General features: G+C 37.7%; 4 protein-coding genes across 6 annotated transcripts in view; 1 reads left to right on the top strand and 3 right to left on the bottom strand.

Moving 5' to 3' along the window:
• The window catches only part of LOC136410314 (neutral alpha-glucosidase C-like), a 98,323-nt gene that overhangs the window by 10,675 nt on the left and 60,724 nt on the right, over window positions 1-26,924 (bottom strand). The window lies entirely within an intron of this gene.
• On the bottom strand, window positions 1,516-14,085 carry Gbs-70E (Glycogen binding subunit 70E). 3 transcript variants are annotated; one of them, XM_066392452.1, is made up of 3 exons: window positions 13,761-14,085; window positions 4,158-5,214; window positions 1,516-3,213 (listed from the first exon to the last, which is right to left on the bottom strand). In XM_066392452.1, the coding sequence occupies exon 2, from the start codon at window positions 5,205-5,207 to the stop codon at window positions 4,212-4,214; it is 996 nt and encodes a 331-aa protein (XP_066248549.1). In that variant the 5' UTR covers window positions 5,208-5,214; window positions 13,761-14,085; the 3' UTR covers window positions 1,516-3,213; window positions 4,158-4,211. The 3 variants fall into 3 exon arrangements, with proteins under 3 accessions (XP_066248549.1, XP_066248547.1, XP_066248548.1); XM_066392450.1 differs by lacking the exon at window positions 13,761-14,085 and adding an exon at window positions 8,912-9,174; XM_066392451.1 differs by lacking the exon at window positions 13,761-14,085 and adding an exon at window positions 6,227-7,040.
• On the top strand, window positions 20,163-24,790 carry LOC136410537 (transmembrane protease serine 9-like). Its single transcript, XM_066392729.1, has 15 exons — window positions 20,163-20,373; window positions 20,426-20,620; window positions 20,669-20,823; window positions 20,876-20,982; window positions 21,067-21,487; window positions 21,540-21,724; window positions 21,903-22,000; window positions 22,699-22,884; window positions 22,944-23,000; window positions 23,319-23,492; window positions 23,557-23,687; window positions 23,769-23,878; window positions 23,935-24,167; window positions 24,237-24,421; window positions 24,572-24,790. Exons 1-15 carry the CDS (start codon window positions 20,310-20,312, stop codon window positions 24,731-24,733), a joined length of 2,463 nt encoding a protein of 820 aa, XP_066248826.1. The 5' UTR covers window positions 20,163-20,309; the 3' UTR covers window positions 24,734-24,790.
• Window positions 24,819-26,230, bottom strand: LOC136410328 (thiamine transporter 1-like). Its single transcript, XM_066392441.1, has 3 exons — window positions 25,892-26,230; window positions 25,639-25,843; window positions 24,819-25,588 (listed from the first exon to the last, which is right to left on the bottom strand). Exons 1-3 carry the CDS (start codon window positions 26,198-26,200, stop codon window positions 24,819-24,821), a joined length of 1,284 nt encoding a protein of 427 aa, XP_066248538.1. The 5' UTR covers window positions 26,201-26,230.

Raw genomic sequence — 26,924 nt, 5'->3', positions numbered from 1 at the left:
ACCTCAATTGGTATATCTTTAGAGTGAATTTTCTTGATCAAATAGAGCCCATATGGTTCGCGAAATAAACACACGAACTTAACATGTAATTGATGAAATTTAGAAATAACAAATTTAAGTTAATATTGGGCTTACGTAACTGATCTGTTTGCTGATGAGGATTTTTTTTTTGGTCTGGAAAGATTCGTAATTACATACTAAATAAATATGTTAAAAGCGTCAACTTTTTCTAATAATACAAACTCGTATTTTCTTGGAATTTGTCTCAATTGCCGCAACATCTGAAAGGGGGACTGGAACTCAACCAAACCTGGCCCAAATTATGCACCTGGCAGGTGCGTACGCTGATGAATTCTGAATTTTTCATGCCTGACCTAAAGGACACTTCTCTCTTGCGTTAATTCGCATAAGCCGCTTGATTGAGCGTATAGAATAACCCGAGTCCAACCAAACCTGTCATAAATGACATCTCCGGTACAGTGTTAGGATCTGTATGGATAAGGATATGGAATCGAAGTCGACGTGGCAACAGGGGCCATCCGCCGTAAGGCGTTATCTTGGTGTTTATACATCTACCATCATACATAACCGCCCTTTCCTAGGCACTTAGCTGACGCTTCTTGTCCTGAAAGGCACTCATTCTTTCTTGATGTTGTTTTCACACGGATGTATACTCTAGTTCAATGTCAATAAAGTCTTTGCTGTAGCTAGAAAGGTTTTTTGCGTGAAAGAGCGTCTTTAAGAGTGCGAACTGAACGCCCTTATTCCCTTTACAGGAATATCAGTCATTTTGCAAATTCGCGGTTTTCTTGATTCCCCGCATTGCAACGCCGTTTTTGGTCTTTCGAGTCGGAATTACACCACTTTAGTGCCGCGAGGACATGTCCATTTTGGCCCCACGATTGTCATTGTATAATTAATTAATTCATTTTGTAAGCTTTAAAATGATACGTCACTTGACCCATGTTCCGTATTAAAAAAAGGGGGTTGCCACCCTTGCGATACCGTCCATCGGGACATCGGGACGGGGTGGGAACTTTTTTAATTTTTTGTCGTCTCCCTCAATTCGAAGGTCGGCGTGTCCCAGTATTTTTACTTTAGTTGATACTTATAGAAATTTAGGGGATAGCAAGAAAAAATAGAAATAATTTTAAAAAAATACACCTGGTATATTGAGATACACGTAATAGAAATAATTCAATAGTAACGCTTCCTGGCGCGTCAACAATCCAGGACACTTTCTGACCTCTATATCCCTCCCGAAATCAAGGCTTCCAGCCTGATTTGTAGGCAAATGAATCACACCGCCTTGACCCTCAACGGTGCATGTTCACCCTTGACAATCCAATAACTTCAAATTGGACTCTCCCAGTTATTCCATTTAAAAGAAACACGCGAAATTATGACCTCGCAATGATATACATAGGTGCTGAGGTTGCATAAATGGACATGTATAGGCGAACTACATGTGTGTAATATACAGATGCAATAAGTTCGTGCCAAGAAAAAGGAAACTTTGCATAGGACAATTGTAACACATTATTTAATAACAAAAATGGGCATTTATGTACAAACCTCAATAAAATAATAATAATAATAATAATAATAAAAGACGTAGCTGCTAATCAAATATGTACATACAATAAGTCTTATACGCCTAAACTATAAAATATCCAAACAAAACATGGTAAAATATATAAAACTGATTGATCATGTGATGGTTATTTAACAAGCGACATGTGGGGTATATAATGTGAGGGTGGTCACGTTTTACCTTAAGTAACGCATCCATGTAAACATTAGTAAAATTGAGTCACCCAATACATAACAATAATAGCAATCTCAGAGATAACTCATAGAGTTAAACACATTAGGGTATATTATGTAAATCAAATTTCGATAATAATTCGTTATTTACAGAGCGAGCCACTGACAATAATAATACATTATCGTGGTGCAATTTGATATACCTACATGCAGAATGATGCCATTATCTTCGGGTCCACTGTGTATCTCGCTTTGAACTTGCATTAGTGCATGAGTTCCTCATTAAAGTGGTACCTTGGCAAACCTACAGAGTGTAACACATCATCATGCAGGTATTTCAGAGAATGATAGTACTTTCCCAAATAATAAAAAAATGCTAATAGGCCCATAGTCAAAAACGCATCATTTTCGATATGCAAAGTAGCAAAGATTCACGTTTTTTCTCTTATTTTGCGTTTTTCCCACGCATGCTCTGAGTTAAATTTTTTAAATACAAAACGTCAAAAATGAAAACAAATTTATTAAAATGGCCGAGACTCGGCCATGGCATCCTAGATTACGAAATATGTAGATAGAACTTTTTTAATTTTTAATTAAATATTTTTGCAAATTTTACGAAAACAGTGAAAGATACTGAAATGCAGCAAGTGACCACAAAGCTAAATAATTGAAAAAAAAATCTTAATTTGGTATCAGAATTCATAGTGAGTATTCCAAAAAAAGACTAAAAGCGTAAAACAGCACATGGCTTAAAAAAACATAACACCCTGTATATGATTACCGACAATTTTAGATTTTTTTTGTAGAGGATCTTAAAGAAAATAGGTGTATGAAATTAAAAAAAATTTAACTCCAGGCATAGGCGAGAAAAATGCAAAAGATGAAAAAAAAATGTAAAACTTTGTCACCCTGTATATGGGAAATGGTGCATTTTCGAACGTGGGCCTGCTAGCATTTCTTAATTATTTTGCAGAGTACTATCGCTCCATGAATATCTCTATAATGATATGTTACTCCCTGTACACAGATACTTTATTAAGCTGATTATTCTTCGAGACTGTTAAACGTAATCGAATTGAGCTTATCGAATTTGAGTAAAAGTCTCATCTGCACCTCTACTGACGACTTAAGACTATCTTTGTACAGGTAGACGATCTCACTTACGAAATATTCACAACTAATATATCAGTCTTTTAAAAATAGGTACTTTATACAGAAGAAATAATCAATTTCTCTCGCAGCATTGGCACAATATCAACCACACGTTCACTTTCGGTATTGGCACGCGAAAAAACCGTTTAACAACAACTTTTTCCATTTATTTTGTTTATCACAGATCTAGCAGGCTGGACGTACTATTAGTTTACTTAAATTTGCCTCCATGGGTTCCCGATCAACAGGTACCAACTATTCTTCCATGCTTCAGTAGTGTTTCATTTGGCGACACTGAAACAGAACTTGCGGATTTGAGATTGTGGAATCGAGGGATTTGTGGTGAAATGTTTCATGATAAAAAAATCGAAGTTTGGAACTCTCATGCATAGATCAATGGATCAAACTGATCGTTTTTGGCTTTGTCATTTTTTTCTACGAGTTTTGACTAAGATCATTTAGAGTGGAGGAATAGGACTTTTTTGACCAACGGTCATTTATGTTTTTAATAATAACGAAGATTTTCGACATTTTTTAACTATCGAAAAAGAAGCGTTTTTGGGTTATCGGGCCTCTATATGGGAAATGCAAAAATCTACGTTTAGGGTTCACCATTCTGTCAAGAGGAATAGCACTTTCCCTCGCCCAGAAACTTTCCCAAGACCACTGAATTAGCACTTAAAAACAGTATTTCGGTTTACATAATTAAATTATATATAACAACAGTAGTTTGCATGCCTGCTCAGCAGGTTATAGTCCGAGAGGGCGGAACAAGTGTATGGTAATTTACTATACATATTTAAACGAGCTGCATTGTCCGTCGAAGAGATATATCTCGAGAATGAGGAGGTAAAAGATTAGAGGAGGCTGTTCCAGTGGTTAAATTTAAATCGGAGGTGATTGCAGTTTATTGACATTGAGGTTAAAGCCGATATGATCATTCATAAAGTAATTGTGATTTTTAATTGACCAACGAGCGGCTATTGAAGGCCAAGAAGTCAATGTTATCGCTTGAAATATGTACTAGGATTGTAGGACGATTAGCGTCAACAACTTGGAAGAGAAAGAAAGAAATGAAGGCGCAGTTATTTCGAAAACCGATGAAATAGCTATAGTAGGATGCACTCGGGAATAGTTCCTTGGGTATCATGCCAAAAACTCCCATGTAATGAGTTGAAAATTTGGCAAACACAGCGAGGTGTTATACAGAAAAAAACATTTTACTAGAAAATACTTACTTTTCGTGACATTCTCTTCAAGTCAGTCCATCGGCGTCCCGATCGGTACCGCCTCTACCAATAAGGAGCGGAGTTTTCCAGGTGGTTCCAACTGGCGAATTGCGACCAAGTGTCCAACTTGGCCCGTGGGGCCTCCGCATATTTTTTATTGTGATTCACATTCCTTTGGTTATCAGTCTTGTTGAGGAGAGAGTTATCGGACAACGATCTGTGTATTGGCGCCAGCGCCTTCTTCACTATGGCGTAGTTTTTGCCGTTGTTGTTGTCCCAAAACTCCTCACCGTCGCATTTGAAGCACACGCAGAACTCCATTCTCCTGGACTTGAGAGGCAAATTGATTTTGAAGGAGAAGGTATCGAAGACCACGTAAGTGGCCCCATTTAGGATGTGGTTGGAAACATAACCGCAGAAGGCGTCTTCATGAGTTTTCCAGCTGTCGCAGGTGCTCCGTACAAACACCTCTTTATGAAACGAAATGTTCTGCACTTTAATGGTGCCAATTAGCTGATCTTCATTTTCTTTGATAATGACATTCTCCAAAGACACTTTCTGCTCATCCAACTTCTTCCTGAAAGTCACATAATCCGATGCAGGTTGCGGAAATGTCACCTCCCACGGCTCATTCTCGACTTCAGCTTCTGCAGTAACACCATGGGTGACCTCAGCTAGGAACTTCATGCTCCACAAAGGAGGTACATTAGAGGGCTCCGTCATGACCCTCACATGAGTCAAGGACATGCCCTTATCATCAGCGAACACTACCTTTTTCTTGAGCTTTGTAGGGCTGGTGGGATCTTCGTCGCTGGAACTGCATTGCTCCTCAATGGGGCGGATCACCAGACAGGGACGTTTAGGAGAGGTTGAAGGGCGGTGAACTGAATTGGTGTAATTATTGAACGAGTGCTGCATTTGCCTGCAACTTGCCGCCCTTTGCAGCTGAGGGCCGAGATGCAGGGAGGCGAAATCGCTCAGGAAGCTGGTCGGTGGGCTGTGGCTGAAGACAGGGGGGCTGTGCGGTAGGAACATCTCGAAGTCGACCATTGAACACATTTGAAAGCTGAAACACCATTACAGTAACAATTATCGCTAATAATAGGACAAAATTCATTGGTTTAAGCGAGAAGGATGGCCAGACTTGCTACGTCAAAGCATTAATCCGATGTTTACAATGGATCACGCTTTTTTTTTGGTATATATCAAAGATAATTTCTAAATTTAATCCTGATTAGTTTACGTTGGATTTTGCGGGAATTCAGGGGCGTGAATTTGAGCATGTAGGCAAAAATGGTTAGAAATTGCCAAAAAAAAAACAGTTTATTTGTGAGGAATAGTTGAGTTTAAGCGTCCCAAACTGCAACGAACTTTATGGAAAGATAACAAGGTCACTAATAAAGTCATCTACACTACTGCTTTTACAGCATTTTAGTTCTTGATATTTCCTCCGGGTAATTCTTAAAATTCTACCCAATTAAATTTGGAAGTAAAAAGAAGCGTACTCTATGCAAATTTGCAAACAGCTAGCTCGAGAGATTAACGAGAACTTCGAAATAAGGAATTTGGAAAATTAAAAACTATTTTCAGAATCCATCTACGCCAATGCCTTGCACATAAATTTGCAGACCGAAATTTCCTGTATAATCCTTAAAATAGTGAACTGCCACTGTGAGAATGGACAGACACGTTAACGTGAACATGTCAAGTAACGAGTCGAATAGACATAACTGGTTTTTAAAATATTTAATCGAACAAGAATTTTAGAAAAGTCTGACAACGTTGTCCTCCTACTGAAAAGGTTCGGAATGGATTAGACGTGACGAATCACCCATATGAGTTACGTGTATGGGGCCAAATGACAACGTGACAAAAGAGTGTTGCAAGGTTGCCATTTTCATTCACATTTCCCAAACGAAAATTGAGTGCAAACCGAACATCAGGTAAACCTGGCTGTGAAGAGTTTTAATAGGATAAGCCTTGTTAACTCAATTTTCAAAATTTGAGCACGGAACGGTATTTTCAGACTTAATAAACTCATCTGATCCAACACCATCCTTTCTTCTGAGCCAACTCACATCTAAAGGGCATTTTACGGTAACCACTCTGGCGACAGATCAAACCACCAAATAAAAAATATCACTAATTTGCTCACTGCAACTCGCACTTTTCACTCTGATTGTCACCGGCCAAATGAGCGAACAATCAGGCTTTTATATTGCAGAAGACAATGATAAGGCCTCATTAACAGAAAAATTCTAGATGATGTTTTCGAAACATCCCGTGCAGATAATGGGGCATAAACGGAAATTTCCCAGAATATTTCGAATTGGTAGATCTTACGCGTAAACTTTCTCGAATCTGATACCCCCTGATTTAATGGAATAAATGGTGTTCTTGGACGCTATCGGATGACATGGTCGCCATAAAACAGGTAGGAATACAATAGTGTGTGTTGTCTTTCTGTGGATAAATGGTCTTAATTAAATTTCCGAATGGGTGAATTCACATTCATGCCCACTGTCTGTCGTAGTTGTTTGTCATTATCAGAGCAGGGCAGGAAAAATTCCCCAACCCACGTTTGTGCGTTTCTACTTTCATTCACGAACGTGGGCAGGTTTGTGGAACGGCAGGGAAACCGGAGAAAAATTATTCCAAGAACAATGCGAAACTAATCGCGATCAAACGCTCAGAAACTTAATTGGATGAGGCTGATAAACTAACTATTGATGTATGTAAGGTATATAGGAAGTTGTCCTAGTTTACAGCAGGCGACGTCTAGACGATAAGATCGCTCGTAACGAGCTTATCGCATAACGTCACGCAATGAGCACGTTTGCGAGTTCGAAAATCTCTTCGTTTTTTGATTTCTATATGTAAATGTCTCCCGTCAATCGGGGCTAAGAATGGCATTTGTTGAGCGCAAATAACGTAAATGTCTTGGTCAAAGTGTTTGAGGAGTTAAGGATAACCCCGTGGAAAACAACTTGTTGCGATCTCCCCTCCAAAGGTCTCCTCGCGAATGGGGCTCCTTCATAGTGACAATCCTTGGAATCTTTTATTCTATTTGGGAATAACGCTTCCCATACAAGTAGGGGGGGAATTCTCAGTTAAAACTAACTGAGAGTAATATTCGCCCTCCACTAAGGAGTTGGACGACTATTTTTGTTGACGTTTCGGTGACAGATCCGTCATATTTTTCAAAATCGAAGCACAAGTGCTAGGAAAACTAAAATTAACAGTTGACTGTCATACAGGGCATTTTTTGTGAAAATATGGAGGTTTCGAGTCCCAATCATAGCAAAAATGGTTTTTCAAAACGTGATCCCATCAAGGCTCCAATTACTAGAAAATCGATAAAGATAGCTATAGGGAAGTGTATTGAAGAATTGTTCCCTATAATTGACCAGTTCATAACAGTCAATAATATACAGGGTGCCAATGGAAAAAATCCTATTAAATCCTATTTAATAACCTCATCTAAAATTGTCACGTACAGAGTGTTCCATTAGCAATTTACTTCCATCTAATTTCCTTATTTTTGACATTAGAAAAAAGATTCAAACGGGAACCCTCCTTCACTTTAGGAGTAGAACTTAAAAATGGCCTCGTTACACCCTCCCGCATGATTTATCCCTCCGTACGTAACCCAAACTTCCCGATTTTAGATTTTAAATTCTATTTAAAACCCAATTTTTTTACATTTTTGAATGTCTCGTTAAATTTTAAGGTCAGTTTATGTAAGGTGCCCTATTACCGTTTTCGAGTGTTTCCGGAAATTTTGAAAATGTTGACAACTGCAAGATCCCACGGAAATCAGTGTTGATCCCTAACCATTGCGAATTTCGGAAACGGCCTTTTAAGGCTAAGAGAGGACATAATAAGCTACTTTTTGACCCACAATAAGGGGCAATTTTCGGGAACTTAGAAACGGCTAGATTTAGGGATAGGGTCATGTTAAAAAAAATTGTAAATTTTTTAAATTTGAACACGATGCCGTCGAGAAAATTGGGACATTTGATTTGAAACAAACAAGTTACTGACATTTGAAATCATGAAAATTCAGAGATGGATTTCGAGGGTTGTGAACGACTTTTTCACAAATTCAAATATGTCAAAACGTAGCTTATTAGGTCTTCTTTAAGCGCTAAAGGGCCAATTTCGAAATTCGCAGCGGTTAGAGAATTCCTTGGGACTCTGCATCTGTTAAAAATTTTAAATTTTCCAGAATAATCCGAACACGCTAAATTTTAAAGATAAGACACCTTACATAATTGACTATAAAATTCAACAAAAAATCTAAATGTGCCAAAAAACTTAGGGAATTTGACTTAAAATAAGGAAGTTTATGTCACGTGCGGAGGGCGGTTGATGCAGGGAAGAGCAACGGGATCATTTTAAGTTCCTACTGTTAAAATGAAGAAGGGTCCTCGGCTGAACCTTTTCTCTAATGTCAAAAATAAAGAAATTAGATGGGGGGTATATTGCCAATGGGGCACCCTGTATAGCAGGAATCAACCCTAATGAGCAGCAGATTAAAAAAGATCAAACACTATTCGGGATGCCCTATATAAAAAAGGAGAGTTTTCGCATCTCAAACTTAACGAAAATAATTTCTCCAAATTGTCGTGACCCATAACATTGGGCTAGGTCCAAAAACCTTGGAAAAGGTCTCTGGAAAAGTGACCATTAATTCGAACTGAAACCGTGACGTTACGTCCCTGCCTATCGTGTCTATACTTATATCATCATCATATGCGCACCTCATGCCTGATTAAAATAAACTGGCTTTCGAGATTTAAAATAACTCGGTCTCTCTTATCACGCGACCGGTTCATGATGCAGTTTCAATGTAAATCACATTTACGAGTATACACATGTTCGGTCCACTACTAGCCGAGCCGGTTATCTGATGGAACTGTCCCGGTTAGGACCGAATTACCATTTTGTGGTCAAATCTAACTGATAACTACGTTTTAAAAAGATGCGTCTCTTTACCTTAAGGCAGCGCGAAAGTTTTGAACTGACCCAGAGATCTTCTGGTCAAACTTTAAATGGAGAGATAACTGTCCCCTTCCTTTACGATTGTGACATTGCAAATATCAAAAGTTTAAAAAGTATCTAATGGATGCCAATATTTTATTTACCTTTCTAAGGCAATCTGCATATTTTGGCCCTAGTTTGCGGTGCGTCATGGGCATGGTCTGATTGTGTTTACATCTACTTGGAAAGAACGCTGGAACACTCTAAAATTCCTCTTTTCACTCGTTAAGGACAGATTTTTGTTAAAAAAAGGCTGAATTTTGCCCAGTCGTTTTGCAACCCTCAGTGATAAAAATGTCGGTGACAACGCAAATGCTATTGGGACTGGTCTCAACACTCCACATAAATAAGGAATAAACCTGTTTTAATGTATTCAGCTAATAATGGTGCTTAAAGCATGGCGCGAGCAGAAGCAATTAATATTGCAATATCAAGGGAAATTTGTTATCGAATAAAAAAGTCGTCCAGGACTGGAGCAGGAATTGAGAAATAGAAAAATTTCGTCTTTGGTATTTTGCTACCGGATTTCAACCTTCGTATGGTGATTTACCTCGGAAGATTTTACGAAAGCCACGGCGACTACTTTAGGGCGGTTCTGCATGAAGGAAGTAGACTTTGTCCAGGAAAAAGAGACCAAGCCGCTGACCACAGATCTTTAAACATAAAAAATCTACATATAACCAATTGGCTCTTCATTTCTCAAAATATACAGAGTGTTACAGTTCAATTTTAACTGACTTCTCCTTCCAGACAAAATCCACCGAGTGGTACTTTTTTTAGGTCAACCTCTTTTAGATACCGCCCCAAACCTTTTGTGATGTATACCACTGGCCGCAGAGTTTCGAAAACTGCAGTTCATTTTAGCACCTTTTGTACATCTCGCATTTCTTCGTATCGCGGCAATCACCTCCGAGTCACGGGCGAAAATAGAAAATTTTTTGACTGAAAGTCCATGTGAGGACCCGCGCAAGGATGACTTCATTATTGTGCAAATTAATTAAGCTTAATGAGTAGAATGAGAATTTCAGCGCCTCAAAAGTGCCGACATATTTTCTGGTCAAAATCCGCTTTTTTCAGCCACCCTGTACATTGCGAAGAAAGTATTTGACTTTAAATCGTCCTCAATAAAACCGCTTCCATTCGGCCCAATTAAATCAAATTTACAGCGTCTAAATTTACGAAATATTAGTCATTGAACTTGAAACGTGTTGGCCAGTGGTCTGGACGCAATTTATCTTTCTTCTAAATTTTCATGCTGACTCCCTACGAAATATCTAACTCTTCCTTCAGGATCATGCACCCAAATAGACACTTTTGCAAGAGGTGAACAAACTCCTCTTTCGAGTTATAATTAAACCGAAGTTTTACGACTGGGAACCTGTGGATACCTGAAATACCCATCGGCCAGTGCTAAATTTAGTAACCGAGGTTAGTTAGTACGTGTTAAAATTTAATTATTACACCCGCCTTGCAACGCGGACCTCATCTACGAGCAAACTCGTATCGAGCTCATTCTCGAAGAGAACACACTCGAGGACCTTTCGACGTTGATTAATTATTATTATTATTTGCGCCACAAATTGCATTCTCTAATTAGCATGTCCGTATTCGGTTAAGAGCCCTTGTGGATGCATGGAGTGAGTAAATAAACCGAATTTAATAAGAGAAGGTGCAATCTCGTGATTTATGGCCTAAGAGGTAATGGAACTAAGAAGTGAATGTCTGTTAACATTACCACTTCATCCAATTTCTATGCCCTTTAAAAATCAATGCAGTATCTGCAATCGATCATGATCGAACTTAGTTTCCGGTACGAGTACGCCAAAGAATGGACTTCATTGTCGCACACTTTTTGCAATATTTTTAGGCACCATTATTGACTGAGTAGAAGGAAGATTGATCGTTTCTCTGGACAATACTGTCGAAGAAAGGAGATATCATAACATAATATTTCACTGTGACAAGAGGGAATTGTTGGTTCTGAGACCTGAGGAATTCCACGTAGAAACTCACGATCCAGATAAGGAATGTCTATAAATGATTTATTAATTTATTGTTAACAACATGCGGACCGTATAACTATCTGATAATCTTTGTTACATTCCACTCTATGTGCATTTACTATCATATAGATGGATATAGAATTTCTATCGAGTATAAACCCTCGCGAGGTATGCCCCTGACATTTTTAATATCGTCAGAATTTCCACAGATTTTACAGAAATATTTATTTGAGGCAAGATGAGGGCGCACCCCGAAAGTGTTAACTCTCTTGATAAGAGAGTTAACGCTTTTTCGTTAAACTCTTTTGAGTACCATCCTGCCATCTGCAATGTCAGCAACTGCGAACGAACAACCAAGTACCCCTCTGATTTCCAGAAATATTAAATTTTCTAGTACTTTAAAGCAATTTGAAAAAATTGAGGGCATACCTACAACGTACGTCCTAAGACACATATCCCTGAAGCGATATCAATGTCAGAGCCTTAATAACGCCATATTGTAGACAATGTCGATAATGTAATTAAAAACAAGTTTCAAATATGTCTGTTAAAATATGGTACTATTAATACCGAGCTGCATTAGTCTGCCTACTCGAGACAGCCCATATGGGTTTCCGTGTAAGTGGGTGCAGCGACCAGATTGGACGATTTTTAAATACAAGAGTCTGGGTCTGGTGCGTGGGACGTCTCGGTTCGCGTTTAGTAATCCCTCACTTCCTTCCAATGAATGAAAAGAAGAAATGTTTGTCGAAAACCCCCTTTGGAATCAAACTAAACTGCTTTTGAGTAAGAGAGCTTTGCGAAGAGAATAGGGATCAGGATTGAAGTTTTTTACTTGTTTAGGTTTCTTGCGTTCTAGTTAGAGACAAAAAGCGCGTCTGCTAAGGGTGTTTTTTAAGTCTTTAGTACTGTTTATCTGAAGGACCATTCATAATCTTATGGGATTCGATAAGAAGGTATAAATAGCTTTATTGGGATATTATTAAACTTTTATGTGTGGGTTTTAATTTATTGATAGTTGATAATACAGGGATTAGTGACTAAATAATGACTTAACCGATAAAGAAACAATAATTTCTTCGAATCGTCACATTTTTACTTATGGAAAATTTTCCATTTACCCCTCAATGTGTTTCTGTCCTTTTAAATTGACAATGGAGAGGTTTTTCCTCAATGGCTTGCACAATATCATCCATAAATGTATGATGCATGATTATCATTATCTCAAAAATATAGCATACTGCACATTATTGTTATTATCGTATTTTCATAATTGTTATTTGATGATAGGAGTTAAAAATAGGTTTTTATTATTGGTCGATTATTTACTTTTTTCACTATTATAGAGAGATGATAACTGGGTATGGCAACAAGTCGTATTTTTCCATTGGATAAACCGCTAGTGGGGTCACAATTTAATGCAAAAGTTGGCAAAAATGCACTGATAAAAATTATCCAGACATAAATATTCTTTTATTTACAGTCCTGAGTATATGCAACTTATCAATTCTAAAACGAATATTCCGCGTGACAAAACTGAATTCGCAACTTTTATCATCTAAGAAACGTTGAAAAACGTGAACCCCACTTCAATGCTAATTATGACATAATATTACCGATCATCTGTCATCTGAAAATATTTGACATTATCCCTCTCTCATTTAATAAATTTCGAGGAATTGGCGAGAACTAAAAAAATGACAACACTGCGACATTCATTTGTCAAGCTGACCCGCGCATTTTGAATGGACGTGACACTGTCAGTTGGCGGAGTAAAGTTGCCGGACTTAAAAAATTTCTGGTGAGAATGAAAAATTCACGAATACTCGAAAAATCGATGAAGACATTTACAGAAAAGTGTATCCAACCCCCTCAACTCTCATAAACCTAAATTAAAAATGTCTTTTGTCTTTTTTTTGTTTGAGCGTTCCAATTTCTCACGAAGGCCATTTTTTTCGATTTATTTTAGCATTCAGACCTTGCCAAACGTTCTTGCAAAGTAAAAATAGGCAACACAAAATAATCGTGTTAAGGCAGGTCGTGATAGCGCGTTCCTAAGCATGTCGAGACAGATTAGGAATGCGATTCCGAATAAATAAACAAAGTGGTGTTTACGAGGTGCTGGTTTGTTGAAATGGCGAAGGTAGGTAAGGAGGAGCCTGTTACCTCGATTTCCCCGGCTAAATCAACTTTAATTATGATAGTTCACGGGCAAGCTTTAAAAAAGTGTTAAGGCCACTTTTCGCAAATTTCATTACGTGTTGCAAAAAAGTAGCCCTAAGAATAGCTCACTAGCGGTACAAGAATAGTGAATTCCATTGAAAGTTTTGAATGGATTTTCCCCTGGATTTGGGCCATCCACTAGGCCGTTAAACTCCTCAGATAACCCTCAACGACATAATTATAGAGGTCATGATAAGGCCCAGCCATCTCGACATGCAAAATTAATGTTTGCAATATCAGAAAATTGGTTCACGGTTTAAAAATGGATTTGGGACCTTCGGCAGTATAAAAAAATTATGGTTCAGGGATTAAAAAAAACATGAAATAATTCGATTCAACTTACCTTTTTTTTTGTAAATTTCAAGTTCCAAAAATCAAAGTTGAAGGGTAACAACTCTCTCTAAAGTTGCACTTTTAAGCCATTTACAAAACCGGCGCGCATTTTTCACACTTTCTTCTCGTATAAAATCTAAATTTCTCTGGCCATTATTATTTACATGTTAGAAAAAATATACAGAAGAATATTTGGTAGCTCAAGGTATCTTCAATTATTGAGAGTACTTATAGCGTGCGCAAATGTCAGTGAGGAACTTAAAACTGGTGGTACGACCGGCACCGAGCAGCAGCTTAAGCCGGCTCTCCCACTAATCGAACCGACTCGAGACTTATCTCCAAGTCAAAAATGCTCATTTCGGTACGAAATGATCAATGTCTGCTAGACTGATGCCTGATAGCATCCTCACGTATGCATGAAGTTCACACAAAATATAGCTTTGCATCATCATTATTTCGTCATTTTTCCAAGACTAAAATCAAAGTCTTGCAACGTCGCACCCATCATACTACACCTTCCACGACCCCATTCCAATGCCCTAAAACCCTCGACAGGGAAACAACAAAAGAGCACAGCCATGTTGCCGTTTTACAAAATTACTGGAAATTTTTGTTTCGTCGTTTGTTGAGCAAACTATTTTGGTACCTTACCCAAATTCTGCTCGTTTTTGGGATTTTGTTTTATGGCCAAAGCCTGGCATAGAAAGTTACACGTTGGCATCAAAACTGATTTTGTGTCCGAAACGTTTAAATTGATGAGGTTCATTAAGAGGTTGTCTTTTATTAGAAAGCTTGTGGATATTTTAGGATCAAAATATTGCAGAAATACTCCGACCGTGTGCTAGATAATGGATGAATTGAATCATATGAGTTATTTAAAAAAATGTAACTAAATATTAAGGCATTCTACGCCTCTGAGCGTCCGCATACTTTAAGAGGAATGCTTCCCAAATACTAATAAAAATTATCAACTCGGACTAATTAAAATAAAAGCATTGCTAATGAGCTCCTTTAATGTAAAAATCGCAAGAAAGCCAATTTGAAGGGTATGATTTGTGTAACATCACTATTCTTCTTTCTAACCTCTAAATTTAAGAGAAAATCATGGGCGTTCACAATATCCTTACCTCAAAGATCAGTAGCGCATATCTTACTGCATTCCACTTTTCTGTTCTGATCTTCGCGTTATGCCAATTTTAAATGATACTGCGCTCGTAAAAATTATTGAAATGATTTGCGTTTATAGCAGTAATTTGGTGAAGATTAGCTTACCCTCCTTTCTCCTTTGGATTATTAATATTTGCCAATCACAAGTTAGTTTCCCAACATATTTGCATAGGAATATTTACTTAGTAAAAGCCGGCAGAGATGGCCGTCGTAAAGAATTTCGAAAAATATTTTACGATCGTGTACATGCGGCTATTTAGTGTTAGCTATTAGTAATTAAAATAGGTGAAGCGTAAAGTGCAGGCGTTTAATACTAATGTTTGCTTACCGTTAGGAGTTAGGAGGACAATTCGAAGGAGAAACTCTCCTTCGGATTTCCTTCCTTCGTCTCCTTAAAAACCATTAGAAGAGTCAACAATAAAAATTACCGTTAGTACACCATTGTCACTGTACCTGTAATGGATACTTTTGATAGACACACGTGCACAAATATACTACCTTGCAAGTACTCATGCATAAACCAATACAGGCTTTCAACGGGACATTCAACGTTATACGCATGCATAATACTGATGATGATCATATTTCGCTTTGCACGCCACTGTCTCATTTTCGGCAACTCAAAACTAACCCCGTCACTGGGTTTAAAAACATCATAGTAGGCCTGGAGTTTCAACTTCCCTAGTATCACTGTCAAGGTGAAACCCTACCAGGACTGCGATTCTCATTTATTTCCGTCAATTTGGAACTGTTTCTGTTTTTGTCGTGTTTGTAGTTTCTTTGACAGAGACAATCAGTCCCTTGAGAGTGCGATAGATATGTCAGAATGACGTAAAATTCATTGGGCTGATGCTGATGGGGCGGATCGGTTCTTGAAGAGAAACTACTATGCCCTGGTAGAGGTATTTGCTGCTGCTAAAGTATAATGAAGATGTTGTTATCTGAACATTCCAAGAGATGGGCTTTCCCTTAATAATTTTCCATCTTCCGGCTTCACTATCTCGGGAATTTGCGCTGCGGTTGAGTTAAAAAAAGAGATTTAATCCTGTGGTCTTATTAAGTCGACTATATCCTAAATGTTATTGCGTTGAGCTACCTATACACTCTTATCATCGAAACAAACCCTGAGATAACCTTGAAGAAAAAGGCATATTTTTCCAATATTCGTGATATAATAATAAAGTTTTATGGTTCTGTTTATTCGGCAATTTATATATATAGAGATCACGCGGAATCAACCAATCAATAACAAGTTGCATTGGAAGTCTCGAGTGACCTTTGCAGTCCGATCCCATAAGAAACTGGAAAGTAATTATTGGCTCAATTGCCGTAAATACGATGATAGATATCCATTTCGGAGCCGAATTTTATATTCGCTTTTTGATACTATAACTACCATAACCTATGACAACAGTAAAAGCGTTAAAAATGGTTGTCTGTTTTTGCTTGATCGTTTTTAAAGAGCAAAAATTAACAGGGAATCGGTAGCATAAAAAGAGGCTCTACAGGCGGGGAAAATACTATAAAATATAGTGTGATTCGTACACAAATTAGACACCTAACGATGAGTATATGTATAACAGTCGGCTCAGGCGCAGAGCATCTCTCTCTAGTTCGCCCTGTATATTCCCGTTTCCCAAATCGGCGCCATTGTTTCAGTAAACATTAAGGATTTCGATAACACGTTCCACGAATAGAAATGAACTTTAAAAAGCTATCAAAAGTGTAATATTTCGAAACTGATTGCATTTATTGACAATCCCCAAGTCAGCTGGTGAAAAATCGCAATTTAGAGAGATAAAATGCTTCTTTTTTCACTATTAAGCCCTTTGCTGTCTTCTCAGCATCACGTCGATACGATTCGTATCAAATGCGCATAGAAAAATCATGCTATACAGGGATAACCATATCTATTTTGCATCCTTGAAAGCTACAATCGACAATTTTATCAGCAAAAAGAATTGCATAAAACCTCTAGATATTTCAATGAAAAAAACGCACATATGTGGATGCAATTAAACGATAAAAACTACATGGTTTTTGCACTTTAAGCTTATTATTTACTGAAAGGTCACCAATTAAACTAATATAAATATGCAATAAAGATTTTCCTAGTGAATCTGGCAACGTTGACAAATCTGATGACCGTGCCTTGATGTCAAATGCTGACAGAACGAAATATAAACGCCGCGTTGCCATTTCTCCAATTGAGCTTTATGGTAGGTAGCACTAGAGCTGAATTACCATGGGTTCTAGTAATTGTAATAAATTGTCCCTAGGTAGTACTCTCTCTCTATTTCCCATATCTATGGAGATAAACACACTTTATTGGAGAAATGGGCACAAGACGTATGGTTGTAGCCGGCAGACATATGGTGCGGACACTTCCCGTGGTACTAACAATGGTTGGAGGGCAGAAGCAATTGCTCGAGTTGTAAATTATTTACACACCTCTTATCTAGCATGAATTATTACTAGAAAATCTAGTGTGGGATAGACGAGACTTTCCCCCTGTGCATCCCGTTGAAATCGTGACGTTGAACCAATACAAATATAGATTTATGTCCGCGATTGACCAAAAAATATGCTTAATGGTTGGTAATTTACGATGAAGTTTACATTGAGGGATACGGAATGAAACATTCTCTTGACACTGTAGCGGAGTCAGAACCTAAAATTTTAAAAATATGTGAAATCATGTGATTCGATGACGTCAAATTACTGCTGATTTTTTCTTCATTTTTTAGAGCGCAATTTGTTAGATTTTATCTCAAAGATATATGATAATTTCCAGCATATATACGCATTCAATTCGTACTTGGTACGACCCTGCTGCCTAACTTATCATAATTGAAATGTACGTATTCATAGAGGGACGTATAGACTTCCAATTGATCCATAACTCATTAATGTGAATTGAGATAGTTCTGAAAACCTAGACTCAAACGCGGTCCTAGTACTACCTTGTCTCCATTTTACATTGTTAGAATTGAGTAAGTTGTTGCTGATACAATGAGGTATTATTTACCATTCTGAAATGTCTCAGATTGAGATGAACAGTGGGCAATTAAAATTACAGAACGAATTTTCTTGTTTTGCCCGAACAGTTATTGCTCTTTTGTGTAAGTATTGTTCATTACAATAGCAGCAAAAGCATTTATTAATGGAAAAATGGAAGTTGATTTTCTTGATGCAAACTTACTTGGTTATTGTTCATGAGCAAAGAATTTCCAGATGGAGTAAGTACCCACAAAAAAAATTAAATACATAGTAATTCTGTGATAGAATGTTACGAATATAGCAAAGCTGTGTATCAAAAAGAGAAGTAGCTGCTGTTCTCCTTGCAGAGTAGCGGCACCCCCAAGCTGCACTCTACATGCGCTCTGATAATCTAATCATAGGGGGAATCCCTCCAAGGCCCAGGTATTTAAAACTTGTTTATATTTAAGTAATTGTAAAATTTAGCCCTACAAAGACTCAGAAGTGGACTGGTTCTATGTATTATCAGCGCTTATTAATCAGCAAAAAGCATATATTAACTGCAGTCCATTGCACAGTTTCCGAATGGTAATTTCAATGTTGCCTTTAAAATTCAATCAATATTTCTATAAATTCCACAGTGAGCCTCTTCAAAAGGTGCGCTTGAGCAATGTGAATTTAAGAGAAAATGACGACTACGTGCAGGAAATTAGTATTGCCAAATTCATAAGCCATCTCTAGTATAAAAGACCCATAAAGTATCAGAACATTGTCCTACTGGTTTTGAAAGAAATGCAATTTTTACGGCGTTTAAGTACTTTCAAGATGTATATATCTGTGTCAAGCTGTGACTACAAGATTTGGGAAACTCTCTCATTGTACTCATTTACCTTTAAATTAGAGCTAGATTTATTTATTTATGTTGTTTTAAGACAAACATGAAACCAGTGATATGTTAATGAAAATCGAATTGGGCGTTATTTCGAATGAGAATTACAGTGAATATCTGACTCCCAAAAAGTACAAAATGCCTAAAAAATGAATTCAGAAAATGTTGTATGCGGAGTATTTGGATGAGGGGAAAGACACTTGTCAGGGTAACTCAGGGGGTTCCATTCATGTAATTTTAATAGTCAGTATACTGTACGAAATGAGTTAAAAATATATTCGCCATAATATCAAGAAAATACTTAAAACTTCCAACTATAGGAAATATTATGGTCAAATACTTTTACTTCGAAATTCAATTTTAGATTATTCTTGACATACCTTATTGTATCTACAACATCATCGGAATAACCTCGTTTGACCGATTTTGCGAAATGGCCAATTCTCCAGGAATCTATACCAGAGTAGACCAATATGTTCAATGGATTGAGGAGGCAATTTGGAACAGAAGACATTGCACTAAGGGTAATAAAACTAATTGAATAATAAATGTAATTTGAATTATGAGAATAAAGCTTATTTGCATAAATATTTGACAATAGAAAATACTTATTTTCTGGTATGCTGACTGCAGATATATGTTTAATAAATTAACTACAATTGATTGTAATATCATAGCATTTAGTACAGTAAGAGGTTCTAGGACTTAAAATTAAACAAATTTGGAAATACATAGCAATAATATTAGACCCTTAATAGCCTTAACCATTTCTTAGATCCGATTCAAATCAATTAACGAAAAAGTAGATTAAATTTTATTCGCCATATTATCAAGAAAAATAACTTTATTTCAAATTACACACTCAATATGAATCTTCAGCTTATATAATTATAATGAAAATTTATATGTTTATTAAAGTATTTATGTTCTTTCAATTTAAATTATCAATGTTAATGATGAAATTTGTGATTTAGATATTTTTATATCACTTCTTTTAATCATGTGGGGGTATCAGGTTCAAATTTAGGCCTAGTATCTCCTTATTTCATGTAATTTTAGTATGTATAGAAGAAATTATAACTTTTTTATTTTGGAATATACAGGCAAGTTCAGCCGCAGAGCGTGGCTAAACCTAAGCAAATCTCAGGGTATGATGTATCATTTTCTGTACATCATATCGTCAAGAAAAAATTCCACCTGCGTCTCTCATTTAAATTTGTACTTGATGCAATTCTGTTTCTTGAATGATAAGAGAAAATTTGAGTATATTTCACTTCTTTGCATAAAGCAACCAATTTCCTTCAAAACCTTGCTACTTACAAAACCTGTATTAATTATATTACATTAACATTGTTTTAGCACACAAACCTTCTTGGAAATTCCATTAATGAGCGCTTGTTTTGACTGACCTCTTACGGTCAGAAACTGATTATGCACAGAACAAGAAAACACTCATCATTATTAGTAAATCTAGTTTTGCACGTACGATAGTGCTAACGAAGTGTAAAATTAGTTGATTTGACAATGATTATATATATTTTTTTAATACTAACTAGTGCAATTTTTGTTCGTGGACAATTATATGAAGGTAGATGTGTGATGAGTGGAGAAATTCAAGAGGTTTAGTGTTAATATTGTAGGCGCCAAATGCATGGAAACTAGAGTAAATCAGTGGGGAATTTGTAAGCCATTACGACAATGCCCGGACGCAATCGAAAAGATCCAGAAGCGCATTTATCCCACCACATGTTCGTTTCAAGGCTCCGAAATTGTAGTTTGTTGCCTCAGCCAAGACGAGAAGAAATCTAGAATTCCTGGAGAAAAATCCCGAGAAAGTATGTACTTCTTCGATGATGAAGACTCTTAGAATTTAAAGATTTTAGTGTGTAGGAACTATTCTCAATATGTATGGGAAGTGGAGCCCAGTCCGACCCTACTCGTAGTTGCGGAAGACATTTATACCAACGATTGTCCATTTAAGCATCTTTTGCTTGTAGTTGGAGGGACCCCGGCCTCAAGAAAGGAATTTCCACATATGGTAAGTCATAGAAGAACTTAAGAAAATAATTGGAAAAACTGTGGATTTCCAGGCACAAATAGGATTCAGTGAAAACCCGATTTCATGGGGCTGTGGTGGGGCGTTAATCAGCGACCAATGGGTATTGACCGCTGGTCATTGTTTAGAGGATCGAAGTCTGTATGTATATCTGTGTGTTAATCAATACACATTTTAATAGTTACAGTCTTTAAGAATAAATTTCCCCAACTCCTATTCTTTCAGAGGTCCAGCTTTATATGCAAGAATGGGCTTTACCGATATTGACGATTTGGAACACGCACAGCAATTCAGTATAATTCAGAAAATTGCGCATCCAGAATACTCAGTTTCCACCAATTATCACGACATAGCTTTAGTGAAACTGGACAGGAAAGCTGTATTGAGCACATGGACGCGTCCTGCATGTCTCTATACAAGCAAATCTTCCCCATGGACCAAGGTGATTGCCACAGGGTGGGGAAAAGTTGAGTTTGGAGGTTCTGAGAGTCGTGAACTCAGAAAAGTTGTTTTGGAGCTCTACAATGACACTTTTTGCGGTAAAGTCTACAGACGTGAATCTGCTTCTAGTAGACTCAAAGAAGGGATCAAGGATGATTTGATGCTGTGTGCTGGGGACTCTGAGGAGCTCAAGGACACTTGTCAAGTATTTTTCCAAACTTCAAATTATATTAAAAAAATAAAGCAAAATTCTTTAGGGAGATTCTGGAGGTCCTTTGCAAGTTTACAGTGACAGAACTGAACCCAATATGACCTGCATGTATGATATTGTGGGGGTGACTTCCTTTGGAAAAGCCTGCGGGTTGCAAGTCAACATTCCAGGGGTGTACACTAGGGTATCCAACTACATCAAGTGGATTGAGGACATTGTATGGCCTCAATAGTTGTATGATATATTACTCAATAATTCCTGCAGACTGAACAACACATTCAATGTTATAGATATGATTAAACTTTTGTAGTTTGAAATCTGTGTCATTGTGTACGAAAGCCAATTTCACGGCTTTGGCGATAAATCCTCGGTGGATAATTTGATGGAATTGGTCATTATATAAAATATATTGTGATCGTGCGTATGTAAAAATGACCAAGTGTTGGGTACTGGTATTGGTGTTGGGTGTAAAGTTTGCTGGATTCGGGATTTTGTCTCTTCGAATAGGTAAAAGCTTTGAAAATTAATAAAAAAAGGCACCTTGAATCGTCTCGCACTTCGCTAATCGAAGAAGCAAAGAAAGGCATGTGCTATGCCGTAGTTAAGTCAGAAAATCACTAATTCATATTAATTTCCAACCAGAGAATAAATCAAATATTCGAACAATTTCACGTTCATAACATTTCCATTTTTTCCCTTATCAAGGAATTTTATTCATCAAAATATCACAATTTAGGGGATGGTTTTTTGTTAGTTACCATAATTCAATAACATTCATAATAATTCTGATAGGTCTTTGAAAAATTGAGCGAAACAAGGCGTTTTTCTTTTCCTTCGTAGAAGCGTCCCATTGTTGATATGGAGGCGTGGCATTATATTGAGTTCTTGTAAAGGAGGTGAAGCAAAACAAACCACGTCTCCCTCTTTGCTAGACAAGAAAACGAATTGGTGAAACTGTAAGGATTTAGTGTTCCAGATTTATCCCTTGCCATGATTTTACTGGTTCTTGAAAAATCTGTCAAAATTAACTACGCCTCTCCCATCCTTCATTAGGATTTCCGATTAGTCCGAGCATTTTTTTTTTCATTTTACTATACTAAGATCCCGTTAGATTTTTAAGGCGGAGCAAAAGAAACCACCCCTCTTTTCTTCCTGGGCAGAAATCCTGACGGATAAATTCACATTTCTTTCTTTCGTTTCTTCAGCCCAACCAACATGCCTTTTAAAGAACAATATTGGCCGATGCGTGGATGCCCCGTCGTGCCCCATGGGACCCAGCGCCCTTGTAGCCAGCGTGAATGCCTCCCAAAAACTGTGCGATAACGGAAAAGTATGCTGCATTGTATCAGCAAAAATTGTCACCCCTGACAACTTTCCTGCTCCAGCAATCGGTGAGATATCACGAAGAATTATTGAACAAATCAAAAACTGATTAAATAATATTCATAAGGTACAGCACCAGCTACCGGAGGAGTGACATTAGTACAACCAACGTTTAGTACTGGAGGTAGGATATCTAACCTCCCCTCAACTGACATAATCCCTTCGTCTTCACAATACCCTCTATGCAGTTGTTTGATAATTCATCCTCTCAGCTCTGTATCACCAAAGTTCCCTCCCCTTACTAATTCTGTAAGCACTCTTTCCACAGGAATTACTGCTTCGCAGGGTTCAATCCCTTCTTCTTCAACTCCAACTTCCGCACCTCTTTTGTCTCCCTCCCGTCTCTCCTCCAAAGGATGTTATTTTTAATTACCAATATGGAGAGTACTGGTATAATCTCCATTATCACTTCAATATAAGTAATTTCTTGTTATTTCTTAAGCTATTTTGCCTCAAAACAACTTAACCCCAATTGGGACAGTTTCAATGCCAACCCCCATTATGATGAGTAACATTGTGGCGGATCCAAATCTCCATTATTACCCCCCTACGGCGAGTGATACCGTGGTGGTCTCTGCTGAGGTGGTGAATAGTGCTGCGGAAATCTTTGATAGGAGTAAATAAACAGTTTTTAGGAAAAATAACAACAATTAAAATTACTTTTTATAATATTCCATTAGAGTGCGATTTGTATTATTCGATGCTGCAGCCCAAAATCGCTCAAACAGGGACTCAGCAGAACAATAATGGATTTCCTGTTGTGATGATTTTTGGTGGTGTTGATACTGGAGATATGGAATTTCCTCATATGGTAACGTTTTATTGTAGTTTGGCAACATTGATTACTGGCGTATCACGCAACAAAAGGCTAACGCGGCGTTGCCATTTTCAGGCAGCTCTCGGATTCGGGCCCAGTAACTCTATTCAGTTTCTATGTGGCGGCAGCCTGATTACCGAAAACTTCATACTAAGTGCTGCTCATTGCCTAATCAGCCCCCAACTGTGTGTATGTTAATTTCCCTTTAAGAATTGTTTTAATTAAATTTTTCTCCCCTTAGAGGGGAGGTCCAATATGCAAAACTAGGCAGTATTTACTTAAGCCCTGAAGGACCCAACGTGCAATTACTCAATATTGTAAATAGAATCCCTCACGGGCAATACAATAGTCGCACCCAGTACAATGACATTGCTTTGCTGCAGTTGGCCCACCCAGTATCGATTAACTCGTATGTCGCCCCTATTTGCCTATTTTCTTTTACAAATTATGAGGATAAGAATCTAATTGCTACAGGTGAGAATTAAAAATTTGTTTCGAGCTTCAGAAACCATTCTGAGCTAAACTAAAATTTGCTTTATGGAGGATGGGGCAAGACTGAATCTTCTCCCTCAAGTGTGACTCTGCAGAAAGTGGCTTTAGAAGCGTTTTCTGAGCAAGAGTGTCAAAGGGCGTATAGTCAAGTATCACAGCAGCAGCTTCCTCTAGGGATACAAGGAGCTATTCAGATCTGCGCAGGAAGTCATTATCAAGGCAAAGATACTTGTCAGGTACTAGTTAATTTTGGTATGGTTTTATTCCCATTTATCTCAAGTTTTACCCGAATAGTTTTACCCACAGTAGGGGTTGTAGGCTCCAATTTTGATTTCAAAACTCGTTTGATACAAATAGATTTTCCAGCAGTTTATTTGTTCTTTAAGGGCGATTCCGGGGGACCTTTGCAAATTCGCAAAAACAACAGATGGTACCTCGTTGGGATCACCTCGATAGGCCTGCAGTGCGGCCAAGCCAACGTTCCAGGGGTATACACCAGAGTTGGATCCTATTTGCAGTGGATAGAGCAAAATATCAATAACAAATGAAGACAATAACGAATAGAAACAATAACAAATAGAAACGACGACAAATAAATTTTATTATTGTAACAATATCAGCAATAAACTGATTTCAACTGGCATCTAAAGCGTTTGACTTGGTAACTTGTGATTTTGCGGATCTAATGCGATTGTAGATTGCCATAATTATGAAAATTAACCCTAAGACTAGATGGTACCCCCCATAAACCAAAAACTGCCCTCGGGATTGCAGTCCAAACCCTATATTTCCAGTGACAACTATCACCGTTAAAATCGCCTGAAACGATAAGGCTGCAAAAGTATTAATCCCGAAAATCAACCCATAACTATCCTCCTTAATAAACTTGGCGATCTCGCTGCTCGCAATAGTGATCACGAAATGAAATAAAGCTCCAAAAACCACGTAACATATGTAACTAACCATAATGCGGTCAGTTTGAGAAGAAACCACCATTAGAGCTCCCTGAATAAGCGAACAACAACTGAGAACAATCTCTCCCCAATTTATCCAATTCACCCTTAAGAATCCCGCAATTAAAGCTCCTAGAAACCCCATTAGGGTCAAAACAGCCTCAACAACCCCATTGTACCGGGTGTATTCTTGGTCCCCCACTATGGTACTCCAGAGTGGCTGCATATAGGTTTGAACTTGGACAAAACCGCATGTAGCCAATGACCACCAAATTGACCATTTCACCGTGTAAGCATTGGAGTAGCCGTGTTTAAAATGCTGAAGCATAGTGCTGAACGCTTGCCTTGTTTTCTTGGTTTTAGAGAGCAGCAGGGTAGTTTCTTGATGGAAGTATATGGACTTTTTTACTGGGGGCAGGAAGAAGCTCCAGAATGTTGCAGCAATTAGTGCTTAAAGCAGTAATTAGTCAATTATCACTAATAAATAAATAAATAAATACCTCCTAAAGTGATATAATTCAGTTGTCGGAAATCCATAACATCGAAGGAGACTAGCAACTGTCCAAGAATACCAGAAATGGCTCTTCCACCCAAAATCGCAGCTCTAGTATGCGAAGTCACTTGCTGATAGTAGTGTCTGTCTACTTTGGCATAAATGTATGTATAGTAGGCCACTTCACAAGCCATGAAAGACCCATAAAATACCTTCAAACAACTCTAATGCCCATCAATTAGCACTCAAAGCAAACCTACTTCAAGGATTAGCAGATCTCGAAGGCTCGTAGTCCACAGCAGCATGCTCCAAACAATAATTCCAGACAATCCCGAAAATATTATTAACGGTTTATATCTGGCCAAATCAGTAATAAGAAAAACCACTACTAATAATGCCAAATAGGAGTAAATTCCTGCAGGATAAACCTGCTGGTTTACCTGCTTGTCTGTTACATTTCTCCAAGGGCCGATAAGGAATTCGTAGATAAATGGTTCGGAAGGGCGAATTTCTTTTAAAAACCCGAAGGCACATAATAATAAAGAGACCAAGAACCAACTTATTTCCATGGTCACGCGATAACATAAAACTTAATATCAAATGAGGATTACACAGCACTGGAAACCGATACCAACAATACGTGTCGGGAGATTTAATTGATATCAAGGCACGCATGCTATTGAGGTGATAAGGTTTTAGTGAGATTTGAGCCACATAATTTTCCGTCAACTTACGAAAATTTCACTAAGTGTCATAGCGAGAGATTTACTTCTGATAATAAAAAAGTTCAGATTATCTCGAACTGAGTGTCAGGTACATTAAAACTGACAATGGCATTCGTTTTTCTAGGAAAAGTTAGCTGAAAATGAGTACCATGTCGAGGGGCCCAGCTTTAAGAGTAAGGGGGTTGGGGCACTTCTCGAAGTACGTCAAAACTGATAACGCTATTCTCTTTTCTGGAAAAAGTCAGCTAAAATTAGTACCATGTTGAGGGGTTCAGCTTGGATAATAAGGAAATTAGCTGTTTTTGATGTAAGCGACAGTTATGTCAAAACTGACAACGGCATTCCCTTTTCTGAGAAAAGAGTTAGTTGAAGTTGAGTGCCACGTCAATGAACACTATACCAATCACTCTGCTCATGGACCACTTGATATGAAATTGATTTTCTGCATTTTTTCCCGAAAACCGACGGCCAGTCAGTTTTAACCCATGTGCCACGTAATGCGACAAAATCCTAACTTCCTTATCATCCCATATTAACCCTTCGCTATGGTACTCATTTTCAGCTAATT

Source organism: Euwallacea similis, chromosome 8 (genome assembly GCF_039881205.1).
Source record: "Euwallacea similis isolate ESF13 chromosome 8, ESF131.1, whole genome shotgun sequence".
In the NCBI taxonomy this organism is placed as follows: domain Eukaryota; kingdom Metazoa; phylum Arthropoda; class Insecta; order Coleoptera; family Curculionidae; genus Euwallacea; species Euwallacea similis.
Note: the sequence above shows the minus strand (reverse complement) of the source record. Positions and strands in the feature narration are given on the sequence as shown.

Coding starts and splice junctions, on each gene's coding strand:
- LOC136410328 (XM_066392441.1), bottom strand. CDS start 26,200: ATGGAAATAAGTTGGTTCTTGGTCTCTTTATTATTATGTGCCTTCGGG. Junction 25,844..25,891: donor GAGATCTGCTAATCCTTGAA/GTAGGTTTGCTT, acceptor AGTTGTTTGAAG/GTATTTTATGGGTCTTTCAT. Junction 25,589..25,638: donor GAATTATATCACTTTAGGAG/GTATTTATTTAT, acceptor TACTGCTTTAAG/CACTAATTGCTGCAACATTC.
- LOC136410537 (XM_066392729.1), top strand. CDS start 20,310: ATGATTATATATATTTTTTTAATACTAACTAGTGCAATTTTTGTTCGT. Junction 20,824..20,875: donor GAAAGGAATTTCCACATATG/GTAAGTCATAGA, acceptor GTGGATTTCCAG/GCACAAATAGGATTCAGTGA. Junction 23,879..23,934: donor TGCCTAATCAGCCCCCAACT/GTGTGTATGTTA, acceptor TTCTCCCCTTAG/AGGGGAGGTCCAATATGCAA.